The sequence below is a fragment of the Poeciliopsis prolifica genome, unplaced genomic scaffold (assembly GCF_027474105.1).
Source record: "Poeciliopsis prolifica strain line A6 unplaced genomic scaffold, Auburn_PproV2 SCAFFOLD102, whole genome shotgun sequence".
Classification (NCBI taxonomy): domain Eukaryota; kingdom Metazoa; phylum Chordata; class Actinopteri; order Cyprinodontiformes; family Poeciliidae; genus Poeciliopsis; species Poeciliopsis prolifica.
The window spans coordinates 885,001-897,500 of NW_026562477.1; the positions used below are offsets into that span (position 1 = coordinate 885,001).

The window sequence follows — 12,500 nt, forward strand, 5'->3', positions numbered from 1 at the left end:
AAACTTTCGGTCAGTCCACTTTGGCTTTCTGCTTCCTTCATAAACTCCTGCTGACATGAGGATTGACAGAAATCCAGCTCAGAGTGGAGAAAGCAGCCTGGATTCCCATCTTTGATTAATTCAAGCTCCGTGTTTGGCTTGGCAGGAACGATTCTCCCTCTTAATGGGATCACGCTTCACACGCACAGCCAACAGAAACATACAAAGATGAAAACATGGCTTTTGGGAGCTTTTGGGAGCTTTGGGCGTTTTCAGGAAACGTAGAGTAGTAAACTCTTCACACACCAAATGAATAAAATTTACCTGCTTGGTGCTCTTGGCCTCAGAAAGATTTATGACTCAAATAGCAAGATGAGCATCAGAATTTGTATTATTTGGCATTTGGAGTCAAATTTTAAATTATTTAAAATAACTGTTGCTGTATGTGGGTAACCATGGTTTCCAGTTTTCTGTTTTCCTGACTTTCTTTGTGACCTAAAGAAGCGATCTTCGGATTCATTCAGCTGTCTGATATTAGAGAGTGACTAAAACCCATTAGGAGGCACAAACAGAGTGTAAATCTTTTTGTGACACAGTTCGGAAAAGAGGGTGGCCGACTGCATGCCGGTTCATAAATGACATTCTAAACTTAGACAGCCGGCCTGGCGCTGGACGGAGATGGGAATCAGAGGAACTTTGATAATCCCCAAGAGGAAAATTGATTTTCAGCAGTTGCTCCGGATGGTAGAAGTTCTAAAATTAGATTTGAAATGAAGAAATTAAACTGTTTAGAAAGCTTTCTAACTTGATCATCTGTGAAGATGGATCCTCCTCCAGATTGTTGGAAGTTGAGGGTGAAAAATGATGGAGAGAAGTTTTATAAAACCAGCATTATCATGCTCTGTATTCGTGGTGCATGTGTGTGAGACAGAGGCCTATAGAGCCGCCTTAAATGATCCCTCAGTCTCAGGCGTATTGTGCCCGGTTCCATATAAGGACGTTTATAGTGTTGAAGACCTGTGAGGCTGTTTGGGTACCAGCTGAAATGTACTGGTGACCCATAGTACCTGTGATTTAAAGGGACAGGCCTCTTGGGACTGACCCGGACTTTGTTTTGGCTGAGTTACCTCGAATGCGAGTTTTTCCTTAAAATTCAGACTCCAGATTGGACCAAAGCATCCAGCATAAAGATCCTTCTGAGCCCATCTCTCCCTTTCAGACATCTCCCTCTCTGTCTGCTCCAGTTTTATCTCTTCAGTGCAAAATCTCCCTGGATATCCTCCTCTACCTTCTGCCTTCTCAGCTAATCCCATCCGAACACTTCCCTTCATATCTACACATATTCATGCCATCTCCTTTGCTCTCCTATCTCAGTGAAATCACTCTTTCCTCTGCAGACATCAGATGAAACCCTCCAGAGTCAGATAAATAATAAACCCTGTGAAGCAGGCTGCGAGCGAGAGAGAGTAAATCCTCCACAAACCCTCGGCCGCTCTCGAACTGCAGCTCAAACCCCTGGCACGTTCCGTCTGCTCAGGCTGGCAAAGCCGCTAAAGCCACCCAGCCTCTCCGTCCGTCCAGCGTTAACTAACCTGTTCGCTGCTCCAATCAAAAACATTTAGAGCATGAGCCAGAGACTCTGAGGCCTGAAACAGACACACTGCTCCACCCTGAAATCCCTGTGGTCTATGTATTTGCAGCAGATTAACCCAACAGGTGTCTAATTACTGGAATCACAAAAATCCCCTTTGGAGAATGAGGGAAAAAACAAAACGGACTCCCTCTGATTTGTTGGGTTTTGAAGTGGAGTTGCTAGTTGAAGGAGCACACAGAGTTTCTGAAGGAGCTCCAGCATCTGCGAGTGTTTAAATTTGAATGGGACCAATAGGAACAAAGGGATCGTACCGGTTAAAAAGGCAGGTGCACCAACGATTAGCGGGCAGCAGCTGGTGAGGTCATACACACCAGAGCCCGGTAACGGCTGCAGCCCCTTTCTGTCCTCTGAGCTGAGAAAAGGGTTTGTTCCTCATAAAGCAAAGAGTTTCCTCGTCTCAGAAAGACAGATGAGGTTTGAAACGACTTTCCTTTGAGGAAACAGACAAAGGAAAAGATGTAAAAGGGAACACAAAACCTCACAGAAAGCTTTTTGTAAAACAAAAGATGAGCGAGTGTGAGAAGAGCCAGTGCGTCGTTTGGTGTGTGTTCACACATCCTGAGTTCGACTTAAAGCAGCACTGACATGCAGAAAGGACAGGGAGACGATTTGTGGCTCTTGGGAGGCTGCCACTGCCTCCTTTCCACATAAATCCAGGATTGGGAGTGGCAGCGCGGCTCCTCCATCACAGGATCCCTCTCCAACAGATATGTCATCATTGCCCATCCAGTCCCTGCCGCGAGTCCCAGAGCTCTGACTAACTCCAACCAATCATAATTCAATGTATGATGGAGTGACGCAGGCTCTGCAGGACTCCCATCATTCCAATCCTCTGCGGGAGGCGGAGGATTCGGCTGCAGGTGGACTGAAAGCTTTTGCTCATCAGCAGAGGTCACTTTGAGGTTTTCTTCCTTCTGTAAATGACTGCACATTTAGGAGCAATACAGCACTTTGCAGAAGTATTTATACCCCAATGTTACCGTATTTTATGTTAAAACCACAAATTCTATCAGGACTACTTGTGATAAACCAACTCAGATTATTGTGAAGCAGAAGGAGAAAACATTTCCCCCGTTATTCTGTAAAAAAAAGACTCCAGCTCTGTGATTACACACAGTGTCTGTTTCCAAGTATTGCCACAGACAGACATATTTTTCAGAGGAGATAAACAGAGCAAAATTAAACAGGATATTGTTCATCATTTAGGTTTGGACTTTGACTAGACCGTTCTAAAACATGAATATGCTTGAATCAAAATGTTGTAGTTCTGGTTGTTTGTGGCTGTTGTGTTGCTGAAAAATAAACCTTCTTTCTTTCTTCTAAAGAAAAGCATCGCCTCAGTATGATGCTGCCACTACCATCATGTAGCTCTGCCTCGCTGCTTAGAGGCAGAATATCCTTGTGGACCAAAATCATCAAATTGGAATTGCTCATAATAATAATAATAATAATAATAATAATAATAATAATAATAATAATAATAAAACAAAAGAAATAAAAGGAATCTGTTTATCTATTTAACAATAAAGTTACAACATCAGAGCTCTGAGATGTTCAGAGCTTAGGATGGAAAGGATTCAGCCCAGTGATGCGCCGCTCGCCTCTGGGAGTGTTATGGCTGCTCTCTTTAGAGCTGAGAGGTGTTTAATGGTTGATTAGCAGTCTCTGGGAGCTACCCACACACCAAAGGTACCTTCCTCTCCATTTAAAGCCTCTCAGACTAATCTGTTAACGCAATTAAAAAGCCAGAGTCCCATTAAAGATTAATCACAAAGTTTGACAGCTAACATGACTTTGATGGAGTGGTGATGCTGTGTAATCTTTCCAAGACTTAGTCGGACAGGATTTCATCCACGGCGCATAAAAATCAGGGGATCAAACGCGGAGGAGGCTGCTGTTGACTCCAGTTCAGTTTTACACATTTAAAGCATCACGTTTGATGTGATTCGCTTCCTTCTGGAGAGAACTGAGGAATCGACATGAGCTGAATATATAGACATGATTCTAGTAAAGGTGGGTTCACGTGAGCTAACATGAAAGGAATCTGTAGTTTGCATTAAATATCACTTAGCATTCAGGCTGAGTTTATCTGTTTCTTTGAAACACTGAAAGCTCTCATGATATGCAGAGGATGTTTAAGTTGTGTGACAGAGCACTACAATACCCATAAGACCTTTCTGTAGTACCAACAAACTAAAAGGGGAATCCTGACAAAGCTAGCAAAGTTAAAGCTAACTGTTCTTTAGCTGAACAGTTTAACTAACTCTGCAGGACTCTAAAGTTTTTAGATCCACTATTCAGTGGATCTATTCAGTGAATAGATCCACTATTCACTATTCAGTGAATAGATCCACTGAATAGATCAAGAACGACATCCATTCGTTGCATTTTTCTTAGACGCTTGTATTCACATTGCTCTTTTGTTCTCTGGGAAATAATTTTAGACGATAACTCCAGAAACAACCACAAAAATCAAAGCATTAACAATAGAGATTGTAATATTAATAATAAAATAATATTCAGTGAAAAGTAACCTACAAATTCCTTGATGGAGGCGGTAAAGATTGAGAAACACAGTGCTAGCCTAAAATAGCATCTCAATGCTAAATATGCAGCAGCACAGACGCCACCAACACTAATGTCCACATTTCTGAAGGCGTTCCTGACTGAAACTCTGGAAAAATGAATAAATAGAATAACACTTTGCAGAAATCTAATGATTTAACAAAAATAACAGATTAAAAACAATATTTGTTGTTGAGATTATATTTATTCAATAATCTTGCAGCAGAAGATTATGTTGTTGAAATGAAATCATTGCTTATTCTGTTGATATTGTTTTCAATGAAAATGTGATTAATAGCCATTAATTAATTACAGACCCTGCAAATAACTCAATTCAAATTTTAATTGAGTTCCACTTTTAATTATTTGTGTTAATTTTAAGACACAGATATTATTTTGTTTTTGGCCACAGGAGGAAAAAGCTTTGAAATGGATTAAATTGTTGAAGATAATCAGTCTTTCTTAGCCTCGTTCGGGTTCTGTTGTAAATTTCTTCCATTGCAAAGGTTGTTCATGTCCTCATAAAACTCGATCCGGATGATGAGTGGCTGCTAAATTAAAGACTTGATCCAATCAAGTGTCTACCTCCACTAGATTGCTGCAAAGTCAATGAATGTTGAACAGAAATGTTTGCACCTGACCTTGTTCCGTCCTTTTCTAATTGTTCTGCTTTAACGTTGACATTCAGCTGCCCACTCAGGCCGACAGCGTTTGGGATAGAGCTGTGTTTTTAAAGCTTTTGTTTGCTGCTTTTGTTTGTAAGTTAAAATGATCTTCATAAACCACAGATTAGTTCTGTCGAACAGATCTTCTTTCAGGAAGCTTTTCATATCGGTCTGACTTTGGTTTGTGTCTCAGTCAGCTGCAGGACGGCATCATAAGTGGCTTCCTGTTCTGTTCTCACCGCTGCGGCTTGCAGCCCATCCTGCAGGCCTCGTAATGAGGCTAAGAGGTTTATCTGCAGTCAGGTCTCTCAGGCCCTGCTCAGATAGAGGACTCGGTGCTGACCCGGACCGGAGAGGCTCTCCAGACCTTCAGCTGCTGTTTTTCATCCCTCGTTCACTTCCTGCCTCCTCCAACAATTGTCTCACTGTTTTTAAGGTCTCGTTTGTGTGCTGCATCATCATTTCCCTGAGTCCAACAAATACGCATGTTGTAGATAATCTGATCCCACCCAAACTATTACAGACCAAACAGGCGGCTCAGTCAGGCTAATTTTACCACCGCCAGGCTCAGGGGAGGCTATTAAAGGCGTGTTATTTAAAGCAGCTACATCTAGAAAGTGTAAGCAGCCTCTGGGCAGCTTATCAGACAAATTAGACACAGAGAAAGCCGGCAGTTATAAACGGCTCTCAGCAGGGAGATCCGGGATAGGAAGTGAAGAAACTGAACTTGTTTGGATGTCTCAGACTCTTCATCATCAACGATACCTTTTATTTTCCTGCTATGGCTGACAGCAGCATTAGCATGAACGTTTTCAGTTCAGGAACAGAGGTTGTTAGTTTCTGTTTCTTTAAGTACATTTTCAAAATTTTTACAGGTACAGTCAGTGACTTTTTCACAGTTTGTCCACTACAAACAGAACTTCAGTGTAATGCACTGTAAGCATCATGAAACATGGTTTTTAACATTTTCAGCAAGTAAACGATCTCAGGAGAGTTTCATGCATTTGCCTTTATGCCTTAATAAAATCCAGAGCAACCAACTGTCCTCAAAAGTTCCCTCTGTGGTTTTCCACTGCAGGAAAATGGGTCCTTTGCTTAGATAAAACTAAGCATGAAACATAGTGGTGGCAGCATCAGGCTGTGGGAATTCTGTTCAGCAGGTAAAAGGAAACTGGTCACAGTTAATGGTCGATCAATGGGGCTAAAGACAAGATGATGCTGGAAGACAACCTGTTAGATGTTGCAGCAGTGGAGGTTTTCAGAAGAGGAATGGGTAGAAACTAGTGGGAAGACCATAAAAAAACTGAAGACAAATGGACTCCACACTTTTCAGATATTCAACCCATTTTGCTTCCAGTTGACATTTATTCTCCTCTCTGGTTGTGAATGTAAAAATACGTTTGCAACAATCTGTCAAAAGGGAGAAATTCTCTGCATGCAGCTGATGTATGAAGAATGAAATCCGTGTTGATGGTGACCAGAGTGCTGCAGGCCTCAGGCAGACTGCTAATCAGCGTTTAGCTGCTGCTCTCTCACACTGTGTTCCTGTTTCTGTCCTGCAGACAGTGAGATCGTTCCTCCGGACTGTCTGCGCCCACGCTCCTTCACCACGGTGCGCTCCTCCTCCCTGCGGCGCGAGGCAGACGACTCCCGCCTCTCCGTCAGCCTGTGTGATCTCAACCTGCAGCAGGAGGACCGAGGCCCCGCCCACTCTCACCGCCACACGCTGCACCTGCTGCCCTGCTCCTCCTCCTCCACCTGCCCCATTCCCCAGAATTCCCTGAACTCGCAGCAGTCCTCCCTGCTGCCGTCAGCCCTGGAGAGCGACCTGCACTTCCACCAGCTGCGCGGCGCCCACATCAAGACGCTGGACGAGCAGACAGTGGCCCGGTCTGAGCACGCCCGGGAGGAAACGGACGCTGGTCTTCACCAACCGGCCCCTGCGCACCGGAGAGACCGTCTTTATCAAGGTCACCAAGTCCAGCCCGGTGCGCTCGGGCTCACTGTCGTACGGCGTGACCTCCTGCGACCCGGCAGTGCTGCGCCCCAGCGACCTGCCGTACAACCCTGAGGCTCTGGTGGACAGGAAGGAGTTCTGGGCCGTGTGCCGCGTGCCGACGCCTCTGCAGAGCAGCGACATCCTGGGCTTCCTGGTCAACCAGGAAGGGGAGGTCATCCTCAGCCACAACGGCACAACGTGGGGATGAGGTGTGCGTGGACAACTCGCCCCCTCTGGATGTTCTTCGGCCTGCACGGAGCTGTGACACAGCTGAGGATTCTGGGTAAGTACTAGAACTACCAACAAAGATTTTCAAGGCGGTTTACAAATGAATGAGAGTAAATGAATCAGCAGAACCAGGGATTTTCTGCATGGAGTTTGCATGTCCCTGTAATGACTGGTTCTCTCTGACTGATCAGTCAATTGATCTCTCTAAATTGCACTTCTGTGGGGTGTGTGGGTGTGTGTGGTTGTTTGTCATGAACATAAAAATATCAATATTGGTGAAAGGAAGAAAACAGTCAATAAAATTTCAGATAATGCTACAATATTAGAAGCTGTCCTGATATGATGCAGCTGGCCTCGTCTTAACCGAGTGTGTTGTTGCATTGCTGCTAATTTGATCAGTTTCTATCATAGAATCTCCGCTGATTCAGCAACAAACTGCAGAATACTGTGCAAAAACATGAACCAAGGTAGTAAGGAATTAAATATCTTTATTATATTAAGCAAACATTTGAAATGGTGAACAAAATTCTAATCTGCAAACTTCTAATCTGCAAAATTCTAATCTGCAAACTTTTAAAAAAATGTAAACTGTTGCACTCATCTTTATCAGCTGGTTTTGTCTCCCTAACAGGGAAAAGGACAGTTTTTCTTTCATTCCAGGCTTTCTCGGTGGATTATTCCACTTTGGAGAATAATCGATGTGGGAAATAACCGAGCCTTTAGCTGTGGGACGTGTCCCGGGTCATGAGCTCAAAGATCAATGTATCGATCTCATCTGGCCCGGCGCTGAGCGGATGAAACCGCCATCCTTAATTCATTTACTCGCCCTGCTGGGTGAAATGGATTCCTGCTAAGTGCAGAATGCTCCGCCAGCACACCAGCCCAGGAACTCAGGGGTCAAAGGTGAACTAGCGTGCTCTGTTACTGTTTGTCACAGTGTTTACAGCAGAGGTCTTGAGGAGGGAAGGATGTGAGTAGATTAGAGAAGAGGAGAGCTCTGTCCTGACCTGGAAAAACAGGATGTAAAAAAAAAAAACGGCATAGAAAAGGTGAGGCGGCTTGAGGTCTCGTTTATCTGGACCTTTTGCTTTTCAGAAGTTTAAATGATTTCAGTGATGATGAGAAGGATGGGAGGACACCTCTGCATCCAACATCCATACGACAAACAGATTGTAAAAATGATTGTATAAGTGTCACGCAGCTTTTGTTAAAAGGTAAAACAGCCGACAGCAGAAGTGTTTGATTGCAGAGGAACTAAAACCTCATCCTGCTTTCCTCTGGTGACGGAGGAAAAGGAAGCAGCGCTTCAAAAGGTTCAGAGCTGCAGATTTTACTGTAAGGAACACAGTAACGATGGATTGCGTCTTTAAAAGAGGATATGAATGGATTTCATATTAACTCAGGGCGTCTTTATCTCACACATACTTTCCATTAAAAACAGCATCTGAAGTTTGAGCTGCAGAACGTCAAACTTCACCTGCGGTTTTCATGAAATCACAGTTTAATGACTTATTTTAGATTTTACAATAGAATAGTTGGCTTACATGGTATTGATGTCACACAGTTCATCATTACTGACTGCATTTCCTGCGTCCACCAGAGGGTTCTGGACTGTTTTTGGATTAACAGATTAATAATTGGATAGCAAAAGGTGCTTGATAGATTTTTTGTACAGGATTTGAACCAGTGACGCTCATATTCGTTTCTTGTGGCTGCTGTAACAACTCAGAGATCTACTTTGATTTTTCAAAATAGATTTGACTGTTATGTTTCTCTTTAGGATTTTAACATTTTCCCCTGTTTCTTCTTGCTCTGAACTGCTGTAGTGTAGACCTGAGTGTCCGCTGTGTTCACCGCTCTTCACCCCCCGCCCCCCAACATCAGCTGACAACAAAGCAACAGACGAGGCTGTCGATAAGTCACGGCCAGCGCCAGTAAAGCTGCATCATGTTGACAGAGATCAATTCAGCAAATGCCAGCAGCAGACTGCCGGCCTTTATGGACCTTAATGTCGCCGTGACTCTCTCTGATCGCTGGCTGTGCTCACATTCATTCCTCTTTCTGTTGTTTTTCTAATCAGGTCCAAAAGTCCCAGCGAGAACACTCTGATACTTCACAGCTAAATGAGTGTTTGGCTGGAGTTCAGCTGACCACCTGGTCGCCTGTGTGTTTCTAATAGTCATTTACGGAAAACAAAAATCCCTGGCAGCGCAACAGAACCGGAACCGCAGAACAATGAGAGATCCGAGGCACGTCTCCTTATCAGCTCCCATCTTTGGAAATCCCAGTGAAGTGTGACTCTTCTTTACCTTTCAGCTGCTTCGAATTAGGAAGCGACTCTTATCTGGCTGCTACAGCTCCTTATCTGCTGATTTGCTGTGAGCAGCCGCACCGTGGGTTGGGCTGAACCCGTTGGAGTGAGGGATGCGTCCCAGTGGGTCTGCGGCGCTTCCAGATGGAGCGATGCAGCAGAGAGCAGAGTAATGGAGCTCTGACGGGAACAGAACTTCATGATGGGGGGAGATAAATACCCTCCATTCTGAGGTTTACAAAACCCCTATTTAAAAACCTAATAAACTTCACTGAACTAAATAGAAATACAACTAGAAAGAGTATTGTCATCTTTGTTGTTGTTGGATTTAAATCCAGTGTAGCTAATTTAATCAATTCAGAAAAGAAGAGCTTTGGAGAAGCCGAGGGCTGAAGTTTCAGAACCAGGTTCAGATTCCAGCCAGTGACATTTCAGAGCAAAATTCATTTCAAATTTCAACAGAGATGCATGAACTGTGTTGCCTTTTGTTTCTCAGATCTCAAACACTTCACTGTCCATTAGGTTGGTCCACTTGATCTTACCAAGTCTGCAGAACAAAAAGGAAGAAATTAGGCTCTCAAAGCTTTCAAATAAAGTTTGAGTCAACTTGAATTAAACGCTGTTTAATTTGAACCTTCGATGAGGTCATAACTCGGCTCAACAAGGGAAGATTTCACAACTTTTGACAGATATTTATTTGACATGAAATCAATTGTTTTCCCAGCAGAGGCACTGAATGACCAGCTGACCTTTGTACAGTCCAACACGCCGTCCGCAGGCGGTTCAGCCTGACGAGCGTAACGTGACAGAATCGGTTTACAGAGACGCGTCGCCCGCAGGTTTCAAATTATTTCTGATCTCCAGAAATCTCTTCTGAGCAGGATTGGACCAAAACGAGTAGAAAGCAGGGCAGAACTTCAGGTGCTGAGCGGACTCGGCCCCGCTGGCGCTGAAACACAACGCTCAGCCACTGACCCACTTTGCTGGTATTATGGATCCTATTAAAATGTCAACAGGCTGGTGCTGAAGTGAAGCGGCTCGCGTGCTTCAGCTGCCGTTCCTCTCTGATCCCAGCCGCTCCTCCCGTCTTTTTCCACATCGTTTGCTCATTTTTACTCATTTCTGCACACTGCAGTGTTTCTAATAGCCGACAAACAGGAGCTGACAAAACCCATCGCTGAATTAGAGGTTTAGTCTTTCCATTTCTTCATGCGAAGTTCTACTGAGATGTTGTGAGCAGTTTGTATCTTCTGTTTGGAGAATTTAATTGAGTCAGAAATTCAAAGAACCTGCTGCACGAAACTGAGCAAATATGTTTTCAAAGACTCTGTGCATTTATTTACACTTAGGAAAAATATGCATACATTTCTGTCACTTTCTGCATTATTTGCAAAGCTGCAGGTTTAAGGTTTGGGTGGTTTGTGTGAAACCACCTGTTAGTGCAGAGAAATGCTTCACCTTTCAGCCTCAGTCTGCGAGTTTAAATGTAAAATGTTCCTGGAAAATGAATTGATGCATTTTCTTCTTTTAAATGGTGATCAATTCACCATTTCAAACTGCTGCTGTTCTTGTTTCTGCTGCACCTGAATGAAAGGGATAAAACCAGCATGTGGTGTCAGATTACCAAATATGCCAAGATAATATAAAAAGAAATTTGGAGGCCAAATCCAAATTAGGTGGTAAAATTGATCAACAATTTAACAACAGAAATCCTTTAGCCTTTAGAGGAGGGGTTTCAAGTTCATAATGTGGCTCCTTAACCTGCAGGAATACTGGGGTTCAAAGGTCAAAAAGGGTCACATTCTGTAAAGTAATAGTATTGCTCTATCAAAGGTAATACTTCTGAATAAGGCCAACAGTAGGAAGTTGGTTCTGTTAGAATAATTATGTTTTGTTATCATTCTTACATTGGTAGTTATAATAGATTTATTATTCACATCCCTGAGAAAAGCTTTCATACTTGTTAGACCTTGGAGCTGCAGCCACTTGTATCTTCGGGATACTCCTATCTGCCTCCCTCCACATTCCTTTTCTACTTTGTAATAAAAGAGAAATCCCTAACAAAGGGTCTTCAGAGCGCTCAGTGAACGGCTTTAAGCAGCAATTTGCTGGGTTCTCTCCTTTTGCAAAAGCTTTCAAAAAATTCACTTACGTTGTCTGTTTGTTCTTTTATTTAGATTCATAAATACCTATCAGGTTCATGTTGACGTTTTGCAGTAACATCCTTCAGTATTTGACCATTTTGACAGAATAAACTTTAGAAATGCATTGGAAGCTTAAAAACAGGAAATCTATTTCTGGTTATTATAAACAATATTTCTTGTTTGCATTTCTGACCCTGATTTCTAAGCTGATCTGGTCTTGGCGTACTTTGATGTGGAGACAAACAGTTCAGGGATGAATGGCCGTCTCCTCGCAGCAGAGCCGCCTCTTTGTCTCTAACGATAGCATCTTCTGCACAGACAGAAGGAGAACATTAGCGTTTTATGCCCTGAGGTTATTCATGACCTTAACCTTCCAACTGCTGAGCAGTTTTCCTCTCCTCTGTCCCAAACGGGCCTTATGGGTTCCTCATAACGAGAGCTTCTGTTTCCACATGAAGAGTTGTTTCTTCTAGGAAGGGGCATCGACTTTCACACCAACAAAAACTATTTAAAGAACTTCTTTCAGTTCTCTCCTTTGGTTTATTTATTCCATTTGCAAGCAGAACATTCCTCTGTTATAGTGGGATGGTTGCCGGGTCCATCCCTGCTGGGTGGAGCCGGCAGCAGGGATGTGGCCTCGCCCGGCTTCTCACAGCTGTTCGCAGCCCTCGCTGTAATCCAGACGGGATCAGGGCTGATCCTGCATCAGCTGTCCTTCTGGGGCGGCGTCCTCCCACTTGCCCCCCAGTGGGGATTAACAGGAAGAGGCAAACAGAGGGACATGCAGCAGGTTGAGCGAGCGCCAGTCATCTGATGTGAGGTGACGCAATCGCACCGTGTTGGTGAAATGTTCTGAGCTTCTGCTCTGCAGCTGGACGTCGGTTCTCTGCGAAACAGCTGGACAGTTTTCACATCTTCATCCTCTTTGTTCAACACTGAGACAAGTTCACTTATG

At 43.7% G+C, this 12,500-nt stretch overlaps 1 protein-coding gene across 1 annotated transcript in view; it reads left to right on the forward strand.

Annotated features, from left to right (window-relative positions):
• LOC129354045 (E3 ubiquitin-protein ligase NEURL1-like) overlaps nucleotides 1–12,500 on the forward strand; it is a 55,255-nt gene that overhangs the window by 37,858 nt on the left and 4,897 nt on the right. The window contains 3 exon segments of the mRNA XM_055023528.1: nucleotides 6,426–6,775; nucleotides 6,777–7,053; nucleotides 7,056–7,145. Of these exon segments, the coding sequence (XP_054879503.1) occupies nucleotides 6,426–6,775; nucleotides 6,777–7,053; nucleotides 7,056–7,145 (717 nt within the window).